Source organism: Psammomys obesus, unplaced genomic scaffold (genome assembly GCF_907164565.1).
Source record: "Psammomys obesus unplaced genomic scaffold, mPsaObe1.curated_primary_1811, whole genome shotgun sequence".
Lineage (NCBI taxonomy): Eukaryota > Metazoa > Chordata > Mammalia > Rodentia > Muridae > Psammomys > Psammomys obesus.
In genome coordinates this window covers 8,313,362-8,338,445 of record NW_026590663.1, presented here as the reverse complement: position 1 = coordinate 8,338,445, position 25,084 = coordinate 8,313,362, and the positions used below count along the sequence as shown (strand labels likewise).

Below are 25,084 nucleotides of genomic sequence, written 5' to 3'. Positions count from 1 at the left end.
GTAATTAGGCTGACATTTAATTACAAGGAACCCAGGTTCTTACACAAGGCAGGAGGTTGAGAGCCAGCAACTCCCATAAGCCTTGCCAGTCTGAGTGGCTGAGGCAAAGGAGAAGGGGACACATGGGCGGGGTAGGGACTCTGGTACCGTGTGTTCTGCCCACAGGTGAGGGTGGAGCCTCCGGGGACCTGCCCTCTGGGCTGGCCCGTGTCTGCCTTCACTTCATGTCATGTACTCTGTCTCCTGTGGTCGTATGTTGGGCAGCACATACAGCGCCACTGCTGCGATAGCCAAGAATACCATAGGCTTCCACATCCCAAACATGTTCTGTAGGGACCAAGAAACACAGTGAGTTCCCAGCCTTCTGCGCCCTTCCTTACGCCAGAGACCACCTGCCTGCTGGAGGGCCTGCCTCGGGGACATTGTTGCGACTTGGCCTCCCTCGCCTCCTGGGCCATCATGGAGACAGCCTGCTCTTCTTCATTTTGGCACCACTAGGTTTATGGCAGGATGCTGCATGCATCACTTGGGCTATTCCTCAATCTGTACTTGATTTGTCCCCATGGGATGAGGACACTGGTGTTCCTGGATGTCCAGGCCAGTCTTCAGAGCCTCTCCGTGTAGGTGTGTGAGAAGAGGTGGGGTGATCTGGGCCTTTGGAGAAGGCACACACCTCTTTATGGAGAGTGAGAGCTCAGTTAAGATGGAGAGGGCAAGGTGCCAGAGAGGAAGTAGCCAGAATGCACAGTAGGATGAACTAAGTAGGATGCTCATTGGTCGCCAAAGACTGTGTGTCAGAGGGTGTTATTTCAAAGAAACTCAGGGAACCTGCTGCTGCTCCTGAGAGCCAGTGTCAAAAGCTGACAAACATGCTCCTGTCCCCAGCTGACCTCCCGAGGCCTCTAAACACTGTGACTGCTGGTGAGCCCTCTGACCAAGGCTCAGCTAATGACACCCTAAGAAAACATGCAGGAAACACCAAGACTTAGATACAAAAATGAGGAATAGTTCGTAGTTTTACTACTCTTTTTACTGTATTGCTTGAAGTTTAGAATTAGACTTTTTGAATCATAAGTTATGGCATAAGAGGAAAGAAAGATGGCTTGAGGAAAAAAATGGAGCCCATTAAAGCTAACAATATATTTGCTTAGAGAGTAACTGATCTAAAAGAAAAAATTAAGCTAATCACAAGGAGCAAAGATAACCCCCCAATTTTATAGAAATTGTTGCTATTTCTATAAAAAAGTTGCTAAGAACAGAATAGGTAAAACTAAAAATTAATGTTAGACATGGATATACAGACTAATCCCCAACAGAAACTCAGGAGAGAACCAGGAGGACATGCGGATGCTGCTGCCTGGCCTACATGTCGGGCCCTCGCAAGACAATCCAGAGAATATTTACTCTAGCTGTGGTAACACATACGTGATCCCAGCACTTAGCTCTATGGCCGGTGTGAAGCCAGTGTGGGCTACCAGAGAGCCTACCCCTGCCCTCTCCCCAAAGCCCCCAGATGCCAGCTCCAGCGGAGGGGAACTAGCGATGCTGATGGATTCTGGGAGAGGGGAGCCGCTACTGTTGCTGCTGGAGATAAAGCCACTGGGAAAGGCTCCACATGCGGCCATGCTCACCCACACTGGGCTGAGTTACTCGGGGCCCAAAGAGCCTCTGGGGCCTCGGGAGGTCGAAGGCGTCCAGACGTGTCAGCCAAGAGACTAAGGGAGTCATGGGTGGGCTTAGGCAAAGTCTGTCCAGACTGCCTTCAAGTTCCTGCAGACAACAGCTAGAGAGAAGTGCAGGAATCGGTGTCATCTGTCGTGTGACATTTAAGTAGCCAAACTGCTGAACAAGGAGAACCCGGAAGATAAGCCCCCGGAGGCCTTGCCTTCCTTGCAATCTGGCTCAACAGAAGGGTGAGGTGGCCTTGTCACCCCTGATGATGGGAATGAAACTAGCAGGAGAAAAGAATATCGTGGTGCTGGGTGTGGTGGCACGCCTGTAATCCCAGCACTCGGAGGCAGAGGCAGGCGGATCTCTGTGAGTTTGAGGCCAGCCTGGTCTACAGAGAGTGTCCTGGACAGTCAAGGCTACACAGAGAAACCCTGTCTCAAAAAACAAACAAAAAAGAGGAATATTGTGAAAACACAGGGTCAAGATAAACGATCAAACAAACAAAACCCCACAAAAATGCATAGGCTACAACAGTGAACTACAGTTAATAGAGAAGAATGGACTTTGAACTCTAAAAAAACCACGTGTTAGCACAGAATAGGGAAAGGACACTTACTGTGCACAGTATACAAGAGTTTTAGAAACAAGACATGAATAAATAAATGCTACTAGTTACCAAGAGAGCTACTGAGGTTGGCGGTCCCAAAGCAGAACAAAATAACAGTCTACCCTGCTGTACGGTGTCTCCCCAGTTACCTGGGGCCAACCGAGGAAGGGGCTAAGAACGAGAAGAGGCAGTAAATAATGGCTGGGGAGAGAGTCCAGTGGAAGAACACTTGCCTGGCTAGCAGGTGGGAAGCCCTGGACTTGACCGCCAGAACCCCCGACACTCAGTGTTGTGACACATACATACGGTCCCAGTGACCAAGAGCTGGCAGCAGGAGGACCAGGAGTTTAAGGCCTCCTCCCCACAGCACTAGAGGGAAGCGTGGGCTACAGGGAGGAACACAGGGGACGTGGTTTTACTTTCTCTCTGAGACAGGAGTCAGCCCAGGCTGGTGCTAACGTCCCATCGCCCTGCCGCCCTGACCGAAGGGACACATTACAGGCATATGTCATCCAGCTCTGCCCACGGTTGACAGTTTTTCACGTGTAAACTGGCACATTAGCGCTTCCTCAGAGGCCTGCTGCAGGGACTAAATTTGTGCATATATGTAGTGTGACTAGAGACGCATCTGGCGCGCAGCCCACGCTATTTAAGAGAGAGAGAGTGTGTGTTTGTGTGTGTGAGTTTAGTACTCACATGGCTTTCCGAAATCTGTTTTTTAACTTTTTAAGATTTTACTGAACCCTTTGTTTCTTTACAGGAGGGGGTTGTGCATGTAGGGGTCAGAGGACTTGTAGAAACAGGCTCTCTGTGTCTACCACGTGGGCGCAGGGAACTAGCTGGGTCAAGCACTCTTGCTGACATGCTGCCTGGTGCTAACCTCTGTTAACCTGCCTGACCTCACCAAACACTGAGAAAGGCGGGGCGCGGTCGCGCTCTGTTCACCCTCGAAGGCGCTGAGGTTGGAACATTTTGCTCCCTGGGACAGAGCTAAAAGGAAGAGACAGACTCGGGCAAGCGCTTTTCACCTGTCGGTGCCTCGAGATGCGGGCAGAGCGCAGGGGACAGAAGGCCCCAAGAGAGCCCGGACCCACATCCCTGCATCTCACGGCACGGCAGAGCCTGGCAAAGGCTGTGGCTGCCTCCCTGGGTCATTTCACAGGGACTCAAGCAACTTCTGGAAGCTCAGGTAGATGCAGGCACAAGGAGAGGCCCCATCATGAAAGGAGCTAAAGACTGTCAGGGAAGTAATGGAAAGGCCCAGAAGAAAGAAAAGCTGAAGGTTTCGAGAAGATTAGAGAGAAAGAGGAAGCTGGGAGGAGGCAGGGTGCTCAGCAGCTGCCGTCCCTTGCTGCTAAGCTGGGTGACCTGAGTTCTATCCCTGGGACAGACAAGATGGAAGGAAAGAAGACAACAAAACAGAAAACAGACTCCCGAGAGTTGTCCTCTCGCCTTCATACACCAGCTCCCCAAATAAATGCAAGATCAAAAAAAAGGAAATGGCGAGCAGAGCCAGCAACAAAAACTACACTCTGAAATGTGAATTCAGCCACTAAACCTCACTGAAAGAGCAAGGAAGAGGGAGGACACCTGGCAGAGAGGGTCTGCGGAGGAAATCAAGACAGAAGAACTTACAGGCTTCCGGAGGCAGGAGGCGCCTCAGGTTCCTACCTTAGACCATCAGACACCCTTCATCCTGAAGCAGCAATTCTGTCAACAGACCAGATTACGTGAACTGGGCCAACAGAGAAGGGCCCAGAACACATCACTCGACTCCCTGTGAACATTCCCTCTAACGTTTGGGAATGTTTCATCACCGTAGCATCCTCTCCAGAAGCCTGGCTGGAGAAGCCAATTACAATGGAATCTGGTCCCCAAGGAGCAAACACAACTGTACATGACTCCCTGGGATTTTGTTGTCATTTGCCTGGTAACCAGAAGTTCCAAACGTCTGAGAACTGTTAAGGTGAGCATACATAGTACCGCAGGGATTCAGTTCTGCCTCCATCGAGGTGGAAGAAAAATTTAGGGAGCCCTCAACCAAACGCCCCTGAGAACGAGAAGGGCCACAGCTCTTTGGGCCTCCCCTCTCACCCTTGCACACACAGTAATTCCTTCTGGGTTGGAACGTGGCAAAAGCTTGGCTCTGGGGTTATGCACAGACCAGGCTCAGGTCTGCCTTGCAAACGTCAGCTCAGCACACGGAGCTGGGCAGCTTGGTCAGCAGCAACAAAGACTTGCTTGTCCAAGTTACCCGGCCAACCACAGAAACGCAGACTCTCCACGCACTCCTACTGCCTGTCCCTTGCACACGTCACTCAGACCTGAGTCTCTAACGGAGAAGCAAGGAGCCGAGGGAGGAGAGGGCGGGGCCAGTACCTGGTTAGGACGAAGTCTCGGCCCACCAGCACCAGAGCAGAGCTGATATGACCACCAGGCCTACAAGAGGCAAGGAGAATATGGGGGGGTCGGGGGCAGGGGATGGCTGCACATGTCAAATGAGAAGCACAGGAGACCGGGAGACGCGTGGTTGGATGAAGACACAAACACACAATCCAACAGATAATGAGGGTGAGAAAACAAAGGGGAGAGAGAAAAGAATCAAGGTTAAAACAACGCAGGCCGGAGCAGAAGCATCTCTTCTCTGCACCAGAGCCTTGAGAAGCCAGGAGTCCTCACGAGGCCTGCAAGTCACAAAACTGAGTTAGGCAGATAGGTCAGGTTAGGTATGCAGACCGGCTCTCTCTGGTCGCGTACAGCTCGTGTCCTGCCAAGCACAATGGCCCGCACCTGGACCCTCGAGTCAGACACCCTGGAGCAGGGAAGCTTCCGGAGCCCTCTAGGGCTTCCCAGCAGGCGCTGAGCTGATGCTTCCCCTGGACCGCTCCAGGAAGAGCCAGAGCTCAGCCGGGCCGCCTACCAGCCTCACTCCCGCCAGTGTGAGTGGTGTGCGGAGCTCTGGTTCCTGTGATCCCCTAGGAATCTAGCATTCTGTGAGGCAAAACTACTACAGTAAGCTAACAATGGAGAAGGTTAGTTCTTTGGCTACAACAACTTACAGAGAAAAACTGAGTTTGTGTGCAGTAACACAATGTAACAGTTGAGCTGTTTCAAGATTGGAGACCCACGGAGGCAAAGGGCTCCCACATTCGTGGATGACCACGAAAGTCGAGCTTAGATTTAGAACAGTGGCCTCTGAAGGCACTATGAGCTGAGCCAGCATGACAGAATGAACTCAAACGAAACACTGGCCTGAGAAAGGGCTGCGGTCCCTCCTGTTGACACCCCAAGCAACAATCTTCCACCTCACCTTTACCAGGGAAGTGTACATGGGACCGAGAACCAGCAGTGCAGACGAGCTGCTGGAAAATTCCAGACGTCGATAAAGTGAGTGGGGTCAGCCACCGCATGATACTCTTTTCTGTACTGTAAACTGGGGACTCAGAGCAGCAATCGGCTGATACACACTAATGGAAACGCATCAGTTGTTAAAAGATGAGAACACTCCTGGACGCAGCTAGCGTACCCGTCGTCCGCGTCCGCCCTCAGTCTCTCCGAGACCCAGGAACTGCAGGGCTAGAGCAGTGACTGCTCGTGGCAGACTGGCCAGTGTCCCTGCAACTCTGAACATCACCCTGCTCACGCCCTCCTCCTCCGACGTGAGGTGCAAAACAAGCCCACAGCGCCCACAGGAAGGGTCACCTCTCACGGGCTATCCTGGGAAAACAAGGTGAAGTGACCTGCGAGGCTGGCAGGCGCGCACTGAGTAAGGGCTCTGTGTCGGGGGCAGGATGAGGGACCCTGCTAATACGGGAGGTGCCTACGTGCTGTGTAAGAAGACGCGCGACCCCCACCTGGGTTCTGAGAAAGACAGTACGATGGCTCCATAGCAGTTAGTCCAAGACTGACATTTTCCTCAGAAAGACTGCCCTCTCCAGCCCTTTCCCCTCCCCATGCCCTGAGACACTCACTGGCCTCTACTCTGGTAGAAGCGCACCTTGTAGGGCCACTCCTGAACCCCAGGGCGCCCTAGCCCCAGGCTTCTTCCCACTTGATCCAGCCTTTGGCTGTGGTTACCTTTTTGCTCTCAGAAAGCGTTAGGGGGTTACTTTCCTCGGCAGTCTCGGCAGTCTCCTCATCTTCACATTCTTTCTTAGCCTCCGCTTCTTTGTACTCTTCATAGCCTCCCTCCTCATCGTCTGGTGACTTAGTCTCTTTCCTAGAACATGCTGCCTCAGCAGCTAGTTTGTTTGATTCTTCCTTGGCTTGTTTCTCTTTTTCTTTCTTTTCTGTCTCTTCCATCTCTTTCTCCTTTTTCTCTAGCTGATCTAACTCCCTCTGGCTGGCCTTGTAGTACAGCATCACCTCCAGGCTCTGTGGAGCAGGGCAGGGCAGGGCAGGGCAGGGCTGCTGTCACCTCAGGGCAGGGCTGTGCTGCCACCAGAGAGCTTGCACTGCCCAGCAGTCCACTGAAAAACTGTATTCTGGAACTACAAGCTAAGCTTTCATATGGAGGACAGTCACATTTAGTTTGCTGAGCCAACACTTGACCATTAGGCCATTTCAGCAGACAACCGTAACTCAAGATTCTTGGGCTCTGCTCAGCTGTTGCTTCCTCCCCTCCCAGTAAGTCCTGCCCCAGCCAACCCTCTTGAATAAATTCCTTTCTGTCCATCTAGTTGGTCCTTCTCTTGATCATGTAACCCAGAAACAAGAGGAGTCCCAGAGATGGGCATAGGCTAGTGAAAGGAATTGTTCACATTCCCCCCCCTCCCCCCCCGTGACAGTTTGGACACCCAGGCAAGTTCCAAACTCTTAGAAAGACGGAACTCATGGAGACATTAACGATGCCAAAAGCAAACTTCCTCAGAGTACCTTACTGGCAGGACTTGTTGGTGAGAGCGGCATTTCCTCCCAGGGCCTTCTCACCCACCTGCCTCTCTGGCTACTAAGGCCACAGCTCACCTTCTCATTCTCAAAGCTGCTTTCCGAACTCTCTGAGCACGCCTTGTTGGCCTTCTTAGTGTTAGCTCCATTGGCGTTCTTGTTCATGTTCTTATTGCCATTCTTGCCCCTGACTTCTGCGCTAACGGAAGGCCTGTGCTCTCTGAGCTCTCTGAGCTCTCTGAGCTGGCGGAGCTCTTCCTGGCAGCACTGCAGCTGGCCCTCCAGCTGCTCCTGCACGGCCAGAAGCCGCCCCTGCTCATCCATGCTAGCCTGGTACTGCAGCTGCAGCTCCCGCAGCTTCGTCTGCAGCTCTTTGATCTGTCGGCAGTGGACTCCGGTTACCCAAGGCGGTCCACCCAGGCAGCCCAGGCCCTGCTGAAGTCGCTGCCTCACCAATGTCCCCGCTAAAGCTCATGAGGAAGCGGACTATAAGAAGTTCAAGCAGGCAATGAAGCCTAACTGGTTCTCAGATAGCTTTCCCCTAAGTCAAGCAATCTGAAGATCTGCATCTAGCATGATAAAAAACATGAAATCAATAAATATTATTACTTTGGTTTTGATCATGACCTGTGTGGGGACAACTAGGAAACTGCCACCACTCTGAACCTCAGGCATTTGTTAGCATCCAGTTCTCTTTCGAGGAACTCCGGCTGCACCCAGTCCCTTCCCCTGACACCTAGGGAACGGCTGCATATGCCTGACACCAGACGGGCACCGAGTTAGAGCCCTGGCCCTAATCTCAGGATGGCAGCACATGCTCTGCTCAGTAGGTCCTAACCATCAGGCCATGTGGCCATCACTCCCTGGGTCTGTCCCATCTCTCCAGGCACAGAGGCAGTGACTCTCCCACTGGGCAGGGAACCATGACTGCTCAGAGCCCTGTCCTCAAAGTGCATATAATCTAGCTGGGGGAGGAATAAAAAGACAATGCTCTCAAAATGATAAAAAAATATTGGCAAGTCAAAAAACAAACAACACAACCTGAACCATTCAAGTGCCCATGAGGCACAGAGCAGAAGAGGGAAAAGCAGCAGCAGAGGGGAGAAAGTAATGCCGAGAATGTAGACTGGTTGGCCAGAAGGTCACAGCGCAATGAACACTGGAGCGGCCTTCACCTGAGCAATGCCCGCCAGGTGCAGCGGACTGCCTGGCCTCCTGGCCCGCACCCCACTCCCTGCCTCAGTCCCTAACTCCGCCCTGGCTGCAGTTACCTCACACCTGTCGCTCTGGGGGCCCGCAGGCTTCCCCAGGCTCTCCATGCACTCTCTTAGCTCCTTCTCACAGCACTCCAGCTCGCACTTCAGCTCTCTCTGCTTGGCCAGCAGCTTGTTCATCCGCTCCTGCAGGTGGCCGTGCTCCTCCTGGCTCACCTGGTACAGGGCCTTCACTGCCTGCAACTTGGTCAGCACCTTGGCCACTGTTTCCTCAAAGCGCTGCAGAGAGTTGGGGGGCAATGACGGAACTCCAAGAAACCCGTGATGGCTGTCCTACCTACACTGAGCGGGGCCCTTTCCTGGAACTGCTAGGGAGGCTGTGCTTCTTCCCAGAAAGAACAGCCTGACTCTTCAGAGTCCTGAGCCGCCTCTGTCAGGAGGGTGGGGAGGCAGGGGGGTCTTCCGGCCAGCTTTGACCCCACCCCTGTCTCCTAGTATGCCCTTCCCCTGGCGATGCTTCTCTCAGAGACAGCAGCCCATCCTCCCTGTCTGGCCAATCATCTGGCAATGGTTACCTCCAAGTCTTGAGGCTCGGCTGGCTCCTCGTCAGCATTGCTGCTGACGTAACTCTTGTGGAGTGTTTCAGAACTGGCCGCACTGCCGTAGCTCGTCTTATAGACAACACTCGTGTTGCTGGACCGGTAGCTCTGCTGATAGGGCTCGTTAAAAGTGCTGTTGCTCTCGTAGCTCCTGAGGAAGACTTCGTCGCTGGGCCGGGAGCTGACGTAACTCCTCTCGTAGCCTCCGCTGTTGTCCTCCAGGGTGCTGTCATAGCTCCTGTGGAAGCTCTCGTTGCTCTGGGCCGTGCTGCCCGAGTTCTTCCTGTACGCCTCAAGACTCATTTTTATGGTGGGGGACTGAACTTGGAGCAGCTGTATCTCCTCCATGCAGAGCTGCAGCTCAGCCTGCAGCCTCTTCCGCTCCTCCAGGAGCCGCCCGTGCTCCCGCTGCAGTAGCTCCTGCTGCCTCTGACTGGTGTCATAGAGCACCTGCAGAGCCTGCAGCTGTTCCATGAGCACCTTGAACTAGGGGGGAGGCGGGGGAGTAGGAGACATCACTGTTACTCTGAGACACTCCGGTCCTTTCAGCTGCCCCTCCCCCAGGGCAGACACTCGTGCTCACCTGAGGAAGCGTGCACACACCTGAACCTCACAAGGCCTGTGTCTCTGGTCTAACCCACAGTGACGCCTATGCCAGCTTTCTGCTCCTTTGGAAAAATGTCCTCAGAGCAGATACTAGGTGGTTTGGGGGTTTCTGCTTCTGCTGGTTGTTGTACCCCGGCGTAGCTTCCTCCTCGAAGCTGCGGAGGTGGGTCTGAGGACACCCTGGCTCCCTACCACAGCGTCCTCTTCAATCACGCACACTCACTAACCGGATCTTTAGGTTCGTCCTCTCCCCACCCCTCACGGTAAAGCTAGCCCAGCTGCTAACATGTGATGTGAAGTCTTGCCTTGGAAGATGCAGCAGGCTTTGAATCAGGGTCCCTGTGCCTTCCGCCTGACTCTGTATCTGGCCTTGAGGTTTTCGCAGTCTCTATGTTAACCAGGTTTCAGCCTGGAGATCTGACATCCCTGGACTGACCAGGAAGTCCAACAGCTTAGATTCCTGCTATTTCCTTATTCTCCTTGTTCATGGTAATCCTGGTAGTCTCAGCCTGAACTAAGATGGTCTATGTGCTCTTGCTGACACTGGGGCCTCGGGTCAAACTTACTCTCCAGCTCTGAACAGAGTTGTATAGAAATTTCTGCCTATCTTACCTCATGGGCATGAGCGCATGGCAGTGCTGGTGAATCCAGGATTGTCTGTTCAGCGCTTGTGACCTGGCCCTGACAGCAGCACCAAGGTTCAATAAAATAGTGCGGTCAGGGCCACACAGCTGCCTGCTGCTGCTGCCTTCTTCAGAGATGACTGGGGCCAGATTTGTTCATGGGGACTCAAAAGGTTATAAACACTGAAAAGGGAGAAGTAAACTTTCCAGCTCACACAGAGAAAAGTGACGCACGCAGGGCCAGTCCAAAGGGATCAAACCCTGGATTAGCCGCGTGCCTGGAGAACGCCATGTTGACAGGACAGGACAGAGTCCCGAGGTCAGACAGACTTCTGCGTCACCTGCACTGTGTCAGCTCTTACAACTCAACCATCCGTAATTCCAAACAGCACCTGAAGCGTGGGCCTGAGGTCCTCGGGGCTCCCTGGGGCCCATGGAGGACCCTGATTAGCGCAGGGCAGGGCTTCAGCCTCTCCTCCTGCTTCCTATCTCGCAGGCCTTCCTCACTCTCTCTCACAGAGCCCCCATTCCCGGCCACACAGCTGGATTCATGAGAACCACATCCCTTCCTTCTGCTGCGGTTACCTTAGACTCACAACCAGAGGACTTAGGCCCTTTGGCATCATGAGGTTTTGCCAACACTTCCTGGAAATTGTTCTCTTTGAAACCTCGAAGTTCTCTGTGCGCCTCTAACTGTTCCTTTAGCATGCTCTCTTGGTTCTGTATCAGTTTCCTCTGTTCTTCCTGCATGCTTTGGTAGAGCAGCTGCATTTCACAGAGGTCTTGCAACTTTGAGAGCAGCTCCTGACTCTGAGTAGAGCAGAGGAAGGAAAGTGACGATTACTAGGAAAACGTCCCTCCTGTGCCCCAGGGGTCCGGCTCTTTCTTGCTTCACAGCCCTTCTGGGAAAGGGGCTCTTTCTATGGAGCTTTGCTAACTAAATGAAAGAGATTCTTATGTATGGATATATTTTACAGTTCACAAAGTGATTTCAGGTGCCCTTCCTCCAGATGGTCCAAACATCTAAATACGTAACGTTGCACAGATTTCAGAATATAGTGTATTTTAAGGTTTAAAGCCCTCATGAAGAAAAAACCCAAATCAGCTCTGTGGGGAAAAGAGAGAAAGGAAGAGGCGGCTGGCCAAGAAGGGAAAATGCTCACTTCCTCCCTTTTACTTTCCTCACGGGCAGCTGTACCCGGAAGCTTGTCAGAGCAGCTAGCCCTGACCAATGGCCTCGCCCTGGCAACAAGTACCTTCTGCAGGAGGCCACACTTGGGCTGCGGGAACGTGAGCCTGTGCAGCTCTTCCTGCAGCTGGCTCTGCTCCTCCTGCAGCCTCCTCTGGTCTTCCAGGAGCTCACACTGCTCCATCTGCAAGTGCCCCATCTCCTGCTGGCTGGCTTTGAACTTGTCCTGCAACTCTGTCAGCCTGGACAGCAGAGCATCACACTGTGGGGGAGGGTGTGGGCACGGTTATTGTGGAGGGTGTGTTCCGGGGCCTCCCGTGTCTTAGCAGGGTCTTTGGCTTCCCCGTTCAGTCGGCCTGACCTCCCCGCTAAGGGGTGACCCCGTCGGCACTCTTGAGCAGTCTGTTGTGAACTCTCAATGCCCATGTTCTAAGTCTCATGTGCCAGTCCCCTCAGAAGGTGGTCTGGGAACCCATGATCTCTCCACCCTTCCCTGCGGACAGCAGCTCCATCTCCCCGCACTGCAGGGAGCTCCAGATCAAGCCTCTCTGTCAACTATGTTTTAACTGTCCATTGTTTTAGGCTCAATTTTTTATCCCCACTCATACTGGAGGCTGAACCTCGGGCCTAATGAATCCTAGGTCAGTGCTCTATCACTGAGCTGCATCCCTGGTCTTTTTTTTAATGATTTTACATTTTTACATGCTTTGGCATTTTGCCTGTGTATATGTCTGTCTGAGGGTGTCAGATCCGCTGGAACTGGAGTTGCAGACAGTTGGGAGCTGCCAATTCCCAGTGGGTGCTGGGAATTGAACCCAGGTCCTCTGGAAGAGAAGCCAAGTGCTCTTAACCGCTGAGTCATCTCTCCAGCCCTACATTCCTAGTCTTAATAATACTGTGAAACCTTTAGAAAAATCTGAGTTACTGCTGAACTTGGATTAAAACTATATTATCCTATGACTCTCAAAACCAGGTCTTTAAAACCATGGAAGATTTCAAAGGCTTTTCCAGCACTGTGCCCTTCACTTCTCACAAGCTTTCCCACTGAAAGAGGTACTGAGCAAATCGAGGGTCCAGGCATCTCTCTACTGAGTGAGGAAAGCAGGCAAAGGGCAAGCCCTGGGAGCACCACAGCAACCAGACTGTGGCCTTCCCAATCCTCTCAGGCATGAGCCTGACCCTAGGGACACAGTCTGCTGTTGGGAAAGGCAGGAGCCAGAGCGGCCCAGGTGCATGGGGGACCAGCCTCACCATCTCCAGGACTCTTCTGCCTTTTCTCCCAGGGGCCACGCCCTTCCAGTTCCTATCAGAAATCGGGAGCTGACAGTGCTCTGCAAGGTGCCTGACAATGGCTGGCTGACATTTTATACATCACAGATAAAGTAATTAAACCCACAGTTATCACTGCCACCATTTATTTGTTTTTTTAAAGTGAGACAAAAATATCGCTCTGTACCAAGCCCAGTACATGGCTGTAACCTGAGCAATAGCGGTGGAAGCAGGAGGCCGCCCCAAGTTCAGGGGTAACCTAGTCCACACAATGAGCTGTCTCGGCGCCTCTCTCCACAGCCTCCCCCCACATTTTGTTCAGTTTGAAGAAAGTAAAATTCAAGATTTGAGAATCTACTCCAAGTCTGATTACATCACAAAGGAGCACTGGTTCTTCGAATACTCAATCCATGCTCTGGGTGCAGACCCCACCCCTAAGGAGCTCGAGTGCAGTCTGCTTCTGAAATCTGGCCCCACCCTTTCACATTAGTTGGGCACAGAGGGGCCTATGTGTGTGCTCCTCCCTGCAAATGCTGAGACATCAGCACAGTTACAATCCAGGGTGGAAATGCATGTGTGCACGGGTCACGTGGAAAACGGGTGCTCTTACCCATGAGCGCTCCGGCTCTTACTCAGGTCAAGCTCAAGATCAAGTGTTTTAAAGACACCGGACACGGTCTGCCTGTCTTCTGCCGTCTGCTGGGTGGCCTCCTCCCTTGCCTGTGTGCACCCTCTGTCCCCAGCTGGTGCAGCAGCACTCAGCTCTCTGCATTCAAGTACCTTGCTTCCCTCGTCTTCACAGGAGGACTGGCTGCACTTGAGGTCGCTCAGCTCCTGCTGGCAGAGCAGCAGGTCCTGCTCCAGCTGGTCATACATGTGCTTCTGCCGCTCCAGCTCCTCCTTGCTGCACTGATACAGCCCCTTCATCTCCTGGAGCTGGGCGTGCATCCCTGTGTTCTGGAGGGAGGCTGGCGTCACCCCACGTACCCTCCTATGCCTACTGCCTCACTCTGCACCTGTCTGCCCTGAGCTTCCCAACCCTGACTCCGTCCCAGCCAGGGAGACCTGGACAGGCTTGACACCCTGTCTCACGCTGTGAGACTTCCTCAGGAAGGAAGGAGGCTACAGGACTCCTTTCTGCAGACCGACTTCCAGTTTAAAACAAGAGGAAGTGTGGAGAGCTCGAAAGCAGCAGCCTACACTGTTTGGTCCACCTCAGCACTTCCTGCACACAGCTCCTGCAGCCCCATGCTGAGCTCACCCTCACGGAAGGCCCTGCCCAGCTGCCGGCTCCTGGCCCGGCCCTCCTTTTACCTTCTCGTTTTTTTCTCGCAAGCAGTCCACCAAGCCTCGGAGGTGCTGCAGCTCTGACTCATGGCAACGGAGCTTGTCCTGCAGGTGATGCTGCGCCTCCAGCAGCTTCTCCTTCTCACAAATGCTGCTCTGGTGTTGGGCCTGCAGCTTCTGGAGCCGGCACATTAACTCCTGCATGCAGGAGGCTCTGGGTAGTGGCACTGGGTTTCAGGACCTTGCTCTTCTCCTGACTCAGCCACTGACCACCTGAGAATCTACTTCCTCCTCTCGCCTGCCAGTCATCCTCCACCTATGCAGTACTTGAAGGAGCCAGCTTCCCACTGGCTTGTTTGTTTACAAGCACATGTAAGCCAGGCTATGTAGCTGGCACTGGCCTTGAACCCCTGAGTCTCCCTTCTTGGTTCTGTCATTACAGATATGTTCCACCACAGTAGGCTCCAAAACAAAAATAAATAAATAATAATAATAAAAAATCTCTTTTTGTTTTGTTCCAGTGGTAGGGGTTAACTCTAGGAGCCCACGGACAGAAGAGTCAGTCTACCAAAAGCCATCTCCCCAGCTCTGGAGCTACTGTTATTTACATTGCCCCCAAAACCTCAGCCCGCTGCTCTTGGCCCCTTCGCTGCCCCTTCGCCTTTGGCGCTGCTACCTTCTCGCTCTGGCTTTCTACGGCGCAGGCTCTGGTGACTTTGAGCTCCCGGAGCTCATTCTGAAGCTGCAGCTGCACCTTCAGAAGCTCACAGTGTTCATCCTGGCTAGCATCATACTTTTGCTGCAGGGCACAGAGCCTGCTCTTCAGCTCCTCGTTCTGCAGTGGGGAGGCGGGTAGAGCGGTTACTCTCTGGCAGCAGCATGCCCTGTCCAGGCCTCTGGGGCACTTTCTGGTACAGAGACCTTGGATCTACGGCTGGATTTCTTCCACGATGAAGACAATAGCGACACCTTTCTACATGCTATGTGGCTGCTATAAGCAGGGGCTTGGGACCTCGGTTGGGTTCTGGTCACAGGACAGGCGTCAGTGGAGGCCGGCCTCACTCCTAACGGCCAGCCTTCCCAGAGGCGGTGACTCTGGGCCTGCGGCCCTTCCCTAGCAGGCTTACCTGGGCTACGCTGTGGGAGGTCTGGCACCGAAGCACCTCGTTCTGGGCACACTTGAGCTCCCGCTGTAGCCGCTTGTGCTCCTCCTCGCTGACCCGGCGGTGGTGCTGCAGCTCCTCCAGCTCAGAGCACAGGCTTTTACACTGTGGGAAACAGAACAGGCTGACTTCTGCTCCACGACACACACACACTAGGAGCAGGGAAATACGGCACTCCTTCACTAGACATAGTCAGGTCTCCCTAACAACAGACTCACGCCCAGAACCTTGTCGTTCGGCTGCTGGATCACCGTGTGGCCACAACAGAGTACACTTACACAAATTTACTTAAGTGTGCCATGTGTGTCTGTGAGCATGCTGCATTGCTCCTACGGTGCTAACATACACCCTGAGAATGAACCACGCATGAAAGGAGATGATGCCATTAATAGAGGTGATGCATAGGAGGTATTTGAAGATGCTGTCACCATAATATGGCATCCTGGTTTGTTTGTTTTTCGAGACAGGGTTTCTCTGTGTAGCCTTAGCTGTCCTGGACTTGTTTTGTAGACCAGGCTGGACTCGAACTCAGAGATCTGCCTGCCTCTGCCTCCCGAGTGCTGGGATAACAGCTATGTGCCAACCACACCTGGCATCCTGTTTTTTTGTTTTGTTTTGTTTCTAAAGATTTATTGATTTATACAGTATTCTGCCTGCATGGACACTGCGTGGACACCTGCAAGCCAGAAGAGGGCACCGGATCTCATTACAGATGGTCATGAGCCACCATGTGGGTGCTGGGAACTGAACTCAGGACCTCTGGAAGAGCAGCCAGTACTCTTAACCTCTGAGCCGTCTCTGCAGCCCGTACATCCTGTTTTATAATGCACATTTTTTTTGCTTTTGTTTTTCTGGAGAAATACTTCTTAAATAAAAATAAAAGTACAGTGCAGTAGAAACACAAAATCTTAGCAGCCACTTTTCACCAACTCGTTGTGCTGTGTAACTATAGGCGGTACACCTTCGCACAGCTGGCCGCTTCTCACTCAGAAGGCTTCTTTGCACGAGCACCACCACACACATTCAGTGACATGCCACAACACTGGCAGGGGGAGAACTTTTCAGCATCCATACAACTGCATGGGCCACTGCCAAACAGCTGGCCATTGTTCTGATGGAAATGCCATCTCATGCTACATAGCTAGCAGTCAGGCAAGACCTCAGGACAGCAGCCCCGCCACAGTGCGCGGCTCCTTTGCTTGCCGGGACCCTCCTGCAGGCCAGGAGAGAGTGGATGACGTGGTGGCAGAAGCCTGCCCCCCAGCCTCTGCGGCCTACCTTGTTCTGCATGTCCTGCATTTGTTCCTCAGCTCCCAGCAGTTGCTGGCGCAAAAGCTGCATGTGCGGGTCAGGCTCTGGGAAATCCAGCTCTGACGTCTGCGACTCTGCTGACACCACATTCCTTAGAATCTGGGATTCCAACCATCGTTCTGTTGCTCTCCGTGTCCTGTAAGCCAGAGCCCAGGCTATATTGGGAGCAGCTCTGCCCAGTGTTTCCAGGCTAGACCAAAGTCACTAGAGAGCCTCTGCTGTGCGTTGCCTCTCAGACAACGCGTCAGAAGAGCATACAAACCTCACTGCGGGCATTCTAGCTTTGGGACATCTGAGGATGACTGACCTCGCTGGTTTCAAGGCTGGTTCAGGTGTCACGACACCTCCAACCTGGTGCCTATGCCAGTGGTTCTCAACCTGCAGGTCTCGAACCCTTGGGGGTCACATTCCAGACAGCCTGCAATGTCATGTGTTTCCATGCGGTTCACGGCAGCAGCAGAGCCGCGGTTATGAGGCGTCGCCACACTGTGAGGAGCCGTGCTAATGGCCGCAGCGTAGGAAGGCTGAGAACCAGTGCCCTTGCCAGCAGACTGAATCCAGCTGGGCTAGCGTTATCACTGTAACACAAAGCCGAGCTGGGGCTGCAGAGATGGCCCAGTGGGTGAGAGCACTGGCTGCCCTTCCAGAGCTCCTGAGTTCAGTTCCCAGCACCCACACGAAGTGTGACCACCTACAATTCGATCTGATGCCGGCTTCTGGAATGGCGGTGTGCATGCAGATTCAGCAGTCTTATACGTAAAATAAAGAAATCAATACTACTTTTTTAAAAAGCGAGCCAGCTGGACTCTAAGAACGGAGGAGAACTGCACTGTAGAGCTCACGTAACTAGCTGACACTGCTTGCTGGCGCTGTGCGCCTGCTCCTGGGAGGGCCGCACACCGGGCGCGCCTCTGCCTCTGGAAGGGCTCTGCACGGTTACCTGTCACTCTCCAGCTCGGCAAGCTGCCCCGTCAGGCTGCTGTTACTCTCCTGCAAGGCCTGGTACTCCTCGTTCAGGAAGTGGTAGCGCTCCCGAAGCTGCTGCAGCTCTTCTGCAGGAAGAAGCAGAAGAGAGGAGAGTGGTGAGCGTGTCCTCAGTGGACGGAACCAGGCAGCCTCGGCTGCTCTGTGACTTTAAACTTCACATCTTCCCGCTCCCACCTTGAGTGCTGGGATTACAAGTCTGAGCCACCAAGCCTGTCTTTTTATGTGGTACTGGGGATCAGACAGAGCTTCACGCCACTAGCAAGCACTCTCCCCCTGAGGCAGAGCTGTATCTTCACGACGCCTTCAGTACAAAACCCTGCGAGATGTGACCGGCCGGCTGCCCCTGCCCAGACCTGCCTTTCAGAGAAAACCTGCTCACACATTCTGAGTTTCCTTTACTTCCTTTATCTTCACGCTGAACACAATGTCCTGGACACACAGAAATAGTCTTTGTGAGGTTTTTGTTTGTTTTGGTGGGAAGGAATGGTGCTTAGGATAAAATCTAGGGCCTCCCTATGCCTGCCAGCTAGCACACGACCATGAAATCCATTTCCCCTCATTTGCTGAAAGAGAAGGCTATCCCAACCTAAACTTGTCTTCTCAAGCATTAGATCAGAGAGGAGGTCTGGCTGAAATTCCCCAGTTGTTACAAATACCCAAGTTTTATCTCTTTATGAATAAGAACCAACAGGGCTGGCAAGATGGTTCAGCTTTTAGGAGAGCTGCTGCTCTCACACCCTCGGGGCTGGCTCACGCCCTCGGCATCAAGGCCAGCTCCACTGTGTTGCCCAGGTGAGGTGCTGGGCGAGCTCTCCCAAGTTCTATCGCCAGTGAACGGGCAGGCAGGGCTAGCTCTCCCACTCCCAGGCCCTTAGAGCTAGCTCTCCTGACTGGCACAGGTGGTGAGGGGGAAAGGTGAGAGCCCCACACGCACACCCACACCATCTCACAGCAGAAAAGTGGTGGGGACAGCTCTCCTGTGCTCTCGTCCTCAGGGCTGGCTCAACCCCCTCAACCAGGGCCAGCCCTGTGCTGTCCAGGGGAGGTGTGGGGCCCTGCTGGGAGAGCTGGCCCTGCCCCTCACAGGCTGCAGCACGTGGCAGAGTGGGCCCCACGTCTTGACTGGGCAGCACAGTGGAGCTGGCTCTGGAGGCATGGGTCCATGTGAGTCAGCCCAGGGCATATGTGAGCTGGAGAGCTGGCCCTGCCTCCTCCTGATGGCCGCACTGGGTAGCCTGTCCAGAGCAATGATGGAGAGCTTGCCCTGGTGGTGTGGGGAAGGGACAGCTGGCGGCTGACCAGCTCTGCTACCACCCAGGCCCAGACCCAGGGCTCTGAATTGGCCCACCCTAAAATGTGTATCATATGAAAACAGTTGGGACATGTCCTAGTGTCCCAGCTGCAGGATCTCCATGACACAGAGCAACAACAGGACAACTGGGAGGAGTCCCGGTGCGGATCCAATATTGGTGTCACAAAAGCCACAGATCTTGACCCAGACCAATGATTCACTGCAATGAACATCTGCAATGGAAGACGTGTGGACAGAGGGATGTTCTGTGGGCCACACTGTGACACACTACAGCTTCCACAATGAGATATTTTCTTGCTTTGTGGTTGGTTGGCCATGTGCTTTTAATTTGGGGAAGGAGGTTGCGAAGGCAGAGGGTGGGTACGAGGGGATGGGAATGAGTGGGACTGGGGTGCATGGCATGGAACTTGCAAAGAATCAATAAAAAGGTCCCAGCGCCCACAACTCTGGCTCATAAGCGCCTGTAACTGTAGCTCTAGAGGATCCAGGGCCCTTTTCTAGACTCAGCAGTTACCCAAACATGTGGCAGACACACAGACACAGACACATGTGCCTATAAATAAAAGCAAATAAATATTTAAAGAAAATAATAATAATATCCTGAGGCTGGGAAGGTTGCTGAACGGGTCAAGTGCTTGCCTGTGTAGACGTGAGGACCAGAGTTCAGATTCCCAGGAGCTCTATAAGAAGTCAGAAACGGCGGCTTAGACCTATAACCCCAGCTCTGAGGTGGAGACCAGAGGACTGCGGGGCTCCCTAGTGAGCCGGAGTAGCCAAGGTGGTAAGCTTCGGGTTCAAATGACAGAGCCTGTCCCAAAAAAGGTAAGACAGACGCTGACAGAGGCGGACAGCACGTTGCCCCAGGCTGCTACTGCGCACACACCAGCACACACTGCACCGACAGGTAAGCGACACTAGCTGGCCTCAGGAGAAGACACGCTGCTTGCCAGGAGAGCCACATCCCTGAACATCACTTCTAACGTCAGGTTCTTAACATGGGCCCAGGCACCGAGGCACATGTACATCTGCGCATGTGGGAGGCAGAAGCAGACAGGCCTCTGCGAGTGTAAGGCCAGCCTGGTCTACAGGACAAATTCTAGAACAGCGAGGGCTATGTAGAGAGACTTGTCTCAAATAATTAAATAACTAAATTTTAAAAAGATGTTCTTATACTACTGAAGATTACCAAAGGAAAGAGTGAGAACTAACTGTCCACGAAGTATTGGACTTGATGGTTTTGACCTTCATTAAATCCTTGAAATAGCCCTGCATAAGATCTCCTGCTTAAATAAACCTCTAATTTATTTTAGAATAGTTTTAGATTAACTTACAAAAAAAAAAAAAAAAAAAAAAAAAAAAAAAAAAAAAAAAAAAAAAAACAACAACAAAAAAAAAACACAATCTTTTATTTATAAGCCAGTACAACATTCCCTGGGAGAATTCTCGCCCAGGGTCGTCAGCTGTGAAGCGTCTTATGCGACCATCACCTCCTTGTCATGACCAGCAACGACACATTACAATTAACTCCATGTAGCAGCCAGGTTTCTCTGTTTCCCTCAGGCCCCTCTTCTGTTCCAGTGTCCCACCCTGCTGTAAGGCTGTATTAGCCACGTGGGTTCCATGTTCCAGATATAGAAATGAGGCTTGGAGGGGCTGCAGAGACGGCTCAGCAGCTAAGAGCACTGGCTGCTCTTCCAGAGGTCCTGAGTTCAATTCCCAGCAACCACATGGTGGCTCCCAACCTTCTATACTGGGATCCGATGCCCTCTTCTGGTGTGTAGGTGTACATGCAGATACGCTACTCATATATATGTAAAATAAATGTTTTTTTAAAAAAAGAAATGCAGCTTGGAGTTAGATTATAACTTCACTAAGACAGGCCTGCTACCCCAGTGAGCCTCAGGTTAGGTCTACTCTAGCTGTGCCATTTCCCCCTGCCGTCTGAGCACCGCTAGTCCACAGGCACTTCTGAAGAGCATAAAGCAGCTGGGAAAACTTGCAGTTCTTTGATTTCCTTGTTGACTGTCTCCGCTTGACCTGGACAAATATAGGGCCTCCATTGTACCCAGATCATAAATCCAGGCTAGAATAAAAGGCAACCCCTCTGATGTCACGAATCCTAGCAACTAGCTGGGAGATGGTCCGAACACAGGGCTGGGAGCTTTTGAGTACCACGTGCATTACCAGAAATAAGCTTTCTTCCTCGCCAGCTGCCCTGTGCTCTGATTTGTCGCCTCCCAAAGTTCCTACTCTGGGGAGGGCTAAATGCACCCAAGAATTGGCATTCTGGGTCTAAGCAGGTTCAGGCAAATAGCCCTGATGCCACGGGAGCAGGAAGGGTTTCCGAAGGTGGCAGGTCCTTCTGTGTCCACCCCAGACCTGGACAGTCTCCTCCAGAGGACCTTCCCATCGTCAAATCAACAAGTACCCAACAGCTCTCTGTTAAGAATCTCCAGGAAACACCTTCCCGGCACGAATTCTTACAGCGCCGTGGACTGGTTACGTAATGGCTGAGTTTTTCTCTCAGTCTGGAAGCAAGCCCGAGGGGTTTTTCCTAGAGGTTTCTAATGCATGATCCATGATCCACAATATTCCTCCACCACCTTCCTCTCTGTGGCGCCCTCTCCTTCGCGGACCCTGTGAAGACCCTGGGATCACATACCTTGTATCCCAGAGAAGTCCGAAACGCTCAATTCAGATGGCTCAGAAGTCTTCAGTTCCATTTCTGCCCGGAGTGAGGCAATTTCCAGCTCGTAATCCCCCCGGATGCGCTCCATGTCGTCCAGCTCATTCTGCAGACGGCAGAGGTCTTCCTGCAGGGACGCCACATCGCTCTCGTGCTCCGTGGCGGAGTCGGCCGCCGCCTGGCGCAGGCTCTGGATCTCCGCCTGGGCCAGGTGCAGCTCCTGCTCGATCTCCTTCAGCTCAGTCTCCTTCTCGCGCTCCAGCAGGGAGATCTCCTCCCGCAGATGTTGCAGCTCGCCTGCAAACCAAAGCCTGGCGGTCAGGGAGACAGGTGGGAGACAGGTGGGAGACCCGAGCCTCGACCCCAGCCTCGACCCCAGCACATTCTAGAAGCGGAGCGTTCAACAGAGACTCACTACGGATCGGACGGGAGAAGCTGGGTGTCCTACCGCACAGAACCAAAGGATGCCCGACTCGGAAACAGAGTAAGTCTTTGGAGGAGAATGTGGCAGAAAGGCAGACTTTGAGGCCTCACACATCACTAGCATGTGGGCTAGTGTGAAAAAAAAAAAAAGTATGAAATGCTATGAAAACAAGTACAGTGCCATATGCATGGAAATGCTATAAGGAAACCTATTTGTATGCATATATATGTATGCATGTATTAAAAGTGCTAAAGAATCACTCGACAGTTTAAAACCCAACCCAACCCACTATGTGTGGCAACTCACACCTGTCGTTCCAGACTTGAGAGCTGGAAACAGGAAGATCAGAAATTCAAGGTCATTCTCAGCTGTGTTGTGAATCTGTGTCTAGCCTGAGCTAGATATTCTATCTCAACAAAACAACACAAAATACCTACCTAATAGGTAGTATGTTAGCTACCTGTCATGTTTTTGTTATCTACCTATTATTTTTTTCCATAGCTAAAAACCTTGCAGAGGGTTTTCACTTATCTGTCCTGGGAGCTTAGGAAATACAGGGCCTCAGAGGTCCCCCTTACCCCAAATTCCCCATAAGCACAGGTTACAAGACAGCACTTGTAAGCCAAGGTCAAATTTAAAAAGAAATCTATCATAAGATAATAAAACATGGAAAACCTACATGGTGACTGATAGCTTTAACTGTCTGAATCAAAGGGCCTTAGCACAAGCCAATTGTTAGTTAGATCTCCAAAAACATTATGTCCACATAAACCTTTTTACTAACTGGAAAGATATGAAAGTGTTTCCATAATATATTATCTAGAAAGAAAAACAAGTCAGTTACTATACAACATAAACACTGAAAGATACAGCAGAAAGGTCTAAAAAGACCTATGCCCAAAGCCATAAAGAGCAGTTGCTTCAAGGCTGGGAAAAGCGCTTGCCGGTAAGCATAAGGGCCAGACTTCTGATCCCCAGCACCCATAGAAAAACCCACACATGGACTGGAGAGGTGGCTCAGCCATTAGGAGCACTGACTGCTTTTCCAGAGGTTCAGAGTTCAATTCCCAGCACCCACAGAGTGGCTAACAACCTTCTATAATGCTGGTGCCCTCTTCTGGTGTGCAAGTGTGCGTGCAGACAAAGCACCCATATACATAGATAGATAAATGCAGGCGCCAGGCGCGGTGGAGCACGCCTGTGATCCCAGCACTCAGGAGGCAGAGGCAGGCGGATCTCTGTGAGTCTGAGGCCAGCCTGGTCTACAAAGTGAGTCCAGGATGGTCAGGGCTACACAGAGAAACCCTGTCTTAACCTCCCCACCTTAAAAAACAAAAACACAACCCAGACATGGTGGTGTGAGTCAGTAACCCTAGCTAGCCCTTGGGACTGCGGAGTGGGGGTAGGAGGCACACAGAGATCAGCTTGCCAGTTTAGCTGTATCGGCGAGGTCTTGGCTCAATGAGACTGAACCAAAAATAAGGGGAAGAATGACTGAGGAAGACACTGACCTTGACCCCTCCCTCCCGTCTGCACACTCACGTTCACACATGTGCATTTACACATTCACAGAAAATACATTAAAAAAAACAGCAATGGCCTTAGAGCAGAGGGACAACCTGTGACGGGCATCTTTACCTCATAGTGGCATTGCTCCGTTTCTACAATTTCTACGTTTTGCACGTGGATCACGCACAGATTTTAATTTGCAAAGCTAATGTGTCACAACTCTGTGGAGTATCTGAGGTTTTGTTGTTTTTAAGACAGGGAGGGGTCTCATTCTGCGGCACAGGCTGGTCTCAAACTCACTCGGTGTCAGCCTCCCAAAGGACGGGATTACCGCCTGGAGTCACCACATCCAGTTTTGCGTCTCAGATTTCTGGATGCAGTACCCACTTGGAATGGGTGAAAACAACTCAAAAGCGGACAGTTAAAGGCATTCCAGTGAGAACTCAGAAGCAGGCCTAAGGGGTTAAAGGGAACTGGACTTTATGCCGCCCTGACGCCCTCTCCTCTGCTCATTCTACCAAACATCCACATTTTCCCTTTTCCTAGCCTCTCCCCCACCTCCTCCAAATTCAAGGGCGCAGTTGTGCATGCCTGTAGCGGCAGCCCTCTAGAGCCTGAGGAAGAGGATTTCTGGAGCCTAGGAGTTTGAGACCGGCCTGTGTCAAGCTGTACGGGGAGGAGGAACGCAGGGAGAAAGGACCCATTCGGATAGGTGGCAGATACCAATGGTAGGTGGACAGGGCACCTCAGGAAGCGTCAGGCACTGCACTGTGTCTCTAGGCACGGCTTCCCCTCTCAAAGGACGGAAGCAAAACCAGCACGTTGCCCCATTTCAGAAACTTCATGGCCAAGAGACGAGGAGCCTGTCTACGCCACCCCACAACACGAATACCCTCCACAGTATGAGAGGCTGGCTGAGCGCTAGACGAGCTCGGTCCAGTTGGAGGGAGGCCTGGGGGGAGGTGTCAACTGGTCACTGTGACGAGGTGAAGGCCCGGGGGCCTGGGCGGCGCGTCCTCAAACCTCGCTCGGGACCGCGGGAGCGGGGGGAGTGACGGCCCAGGCCCCCCCCCGGGCGCTGGATGGGGCGGCCCGGGCAGGGGTTGGAGAGGCAGGGAGGGACCAGGTTCCAAAGAGCTGGCGCCGGTTGGGACGCCCGGGTCCTCGGGTTCCCCCGGGGCGGCGGAGGGCTCGGGAGCCGGCCGGCGGGGCGCAGAAGGCAGCTCCCACTTACTGGTTATGGCCTGCATCTCGGCGGCCCCCCACCAAGCAGTCTCCCAGGGGGGCCTCCCGCCTCCGGGCCGGTGCCGCCCCGGGGGGCCTGTCGCGGCCGGAACCGCCTCTGAACACCAGGTACCTCTGAGGCCGCGAGCGCCCCCGCTTGGCGGAAACGGGCAACGCGCGTGCGCACGGACAGGTCTCGCTCTGGCTCCCCCGGGGGCGGGGCCCGCAGCCCCTCACCCCGGGACCGCAGAAATGCAGCCACGACTCTGCTTTCCTGGTCTTCCATGTTTTCAGCCTTCTCCGCACCGGGAAGACAGGAACTTGACTAGGCTCAACTGGACCCTTTCCTTCACAGTATAAACAAGATCAAGGCGGCCTTACAAACCTTCTCCCTTGACCTCACTTCGCCTTCCCTTATTTCTCTTTATGAACATCACCGTGATCTGCCCTCAGTTCTCCACCCGACCTCCTGTTCTCTCTCCATTCCCAATCCAGTCTGCTATGTCTCCTGGTTCT

General features: G+C 52.9%; 1 protein-coding gene across 9 annotated transcripts in view; it reads right to left on the bottom strand.

Annotated features, from left to right (window-relative positions):
* Positions 1 to 25,084, bottom strand: part of Ccdc136 (coiled-coil domain containing 136) — a 30,989-nt gene continuing 5,905 nt past the window's right edge. For 2 of the 9 annotated variants that reach the window (XM_055608109.1, XM_055608110.1), the window contains exons 5-16: positions 21,388 to 21,708; positions 17,367 to 17,478; positions 16,394 to 16,562; positions 15,080 to 15,220; positions 14,629 to 14,787; positions 13,980 to 14,150; positions 13,446 to 13,622; positions 11,464 to 11,658; positions 10,793 to 11,017; positions 8,955 to 9,464; positions 8,437 to 8,658; positions 1 to 327 (exon numbers count right to left, since the gene is read on the bottom strand). In XM_055608109.1, coding sequence (XP_055464084.1) covers positions 223 to 327; positions 8,437 to 8,658; positions 8,955 to 9,464; positions 10,793 to 11,017; positions 11,464 to 11,658; positions 13,446 to 13,622; positions 13,980 to 14,150; positions 14,629 to 14,787; positions 15,080 to 15,220; positions 16,394 to 16,562; positions 17,367 to 17,478; positions 21,388 to 21,708 — 2,507 coding nt within the window. In that variant the 3' untranslated portion in view covers positions 1 to 222. Of the gene's footprint in view, positions 328 to 4,657; positions 4,764 to 6,355; positions 6,653 to 7,243; positions 7,544 to 8,436; positions 8,659 to 8,954; positions 9,465 to 10,792; positions 11,018 to 11,463; positions 11,659 to 13,445; positions 13,623 to 13,979; positions 14,151 to 14,628; positions 14,788 to 15,079; positions 15,221 to 16,393; positions 16,563 to 17,366; positions 17,479 to 21,387; positions 21,709 to 25,084 lie in introns of all 9 variants that reach the window. The other 7 variants (XM_055608117.1, XM_055608113.1, XM_055608112.1 and 4 more) reach the window with 7 other exon arrangements.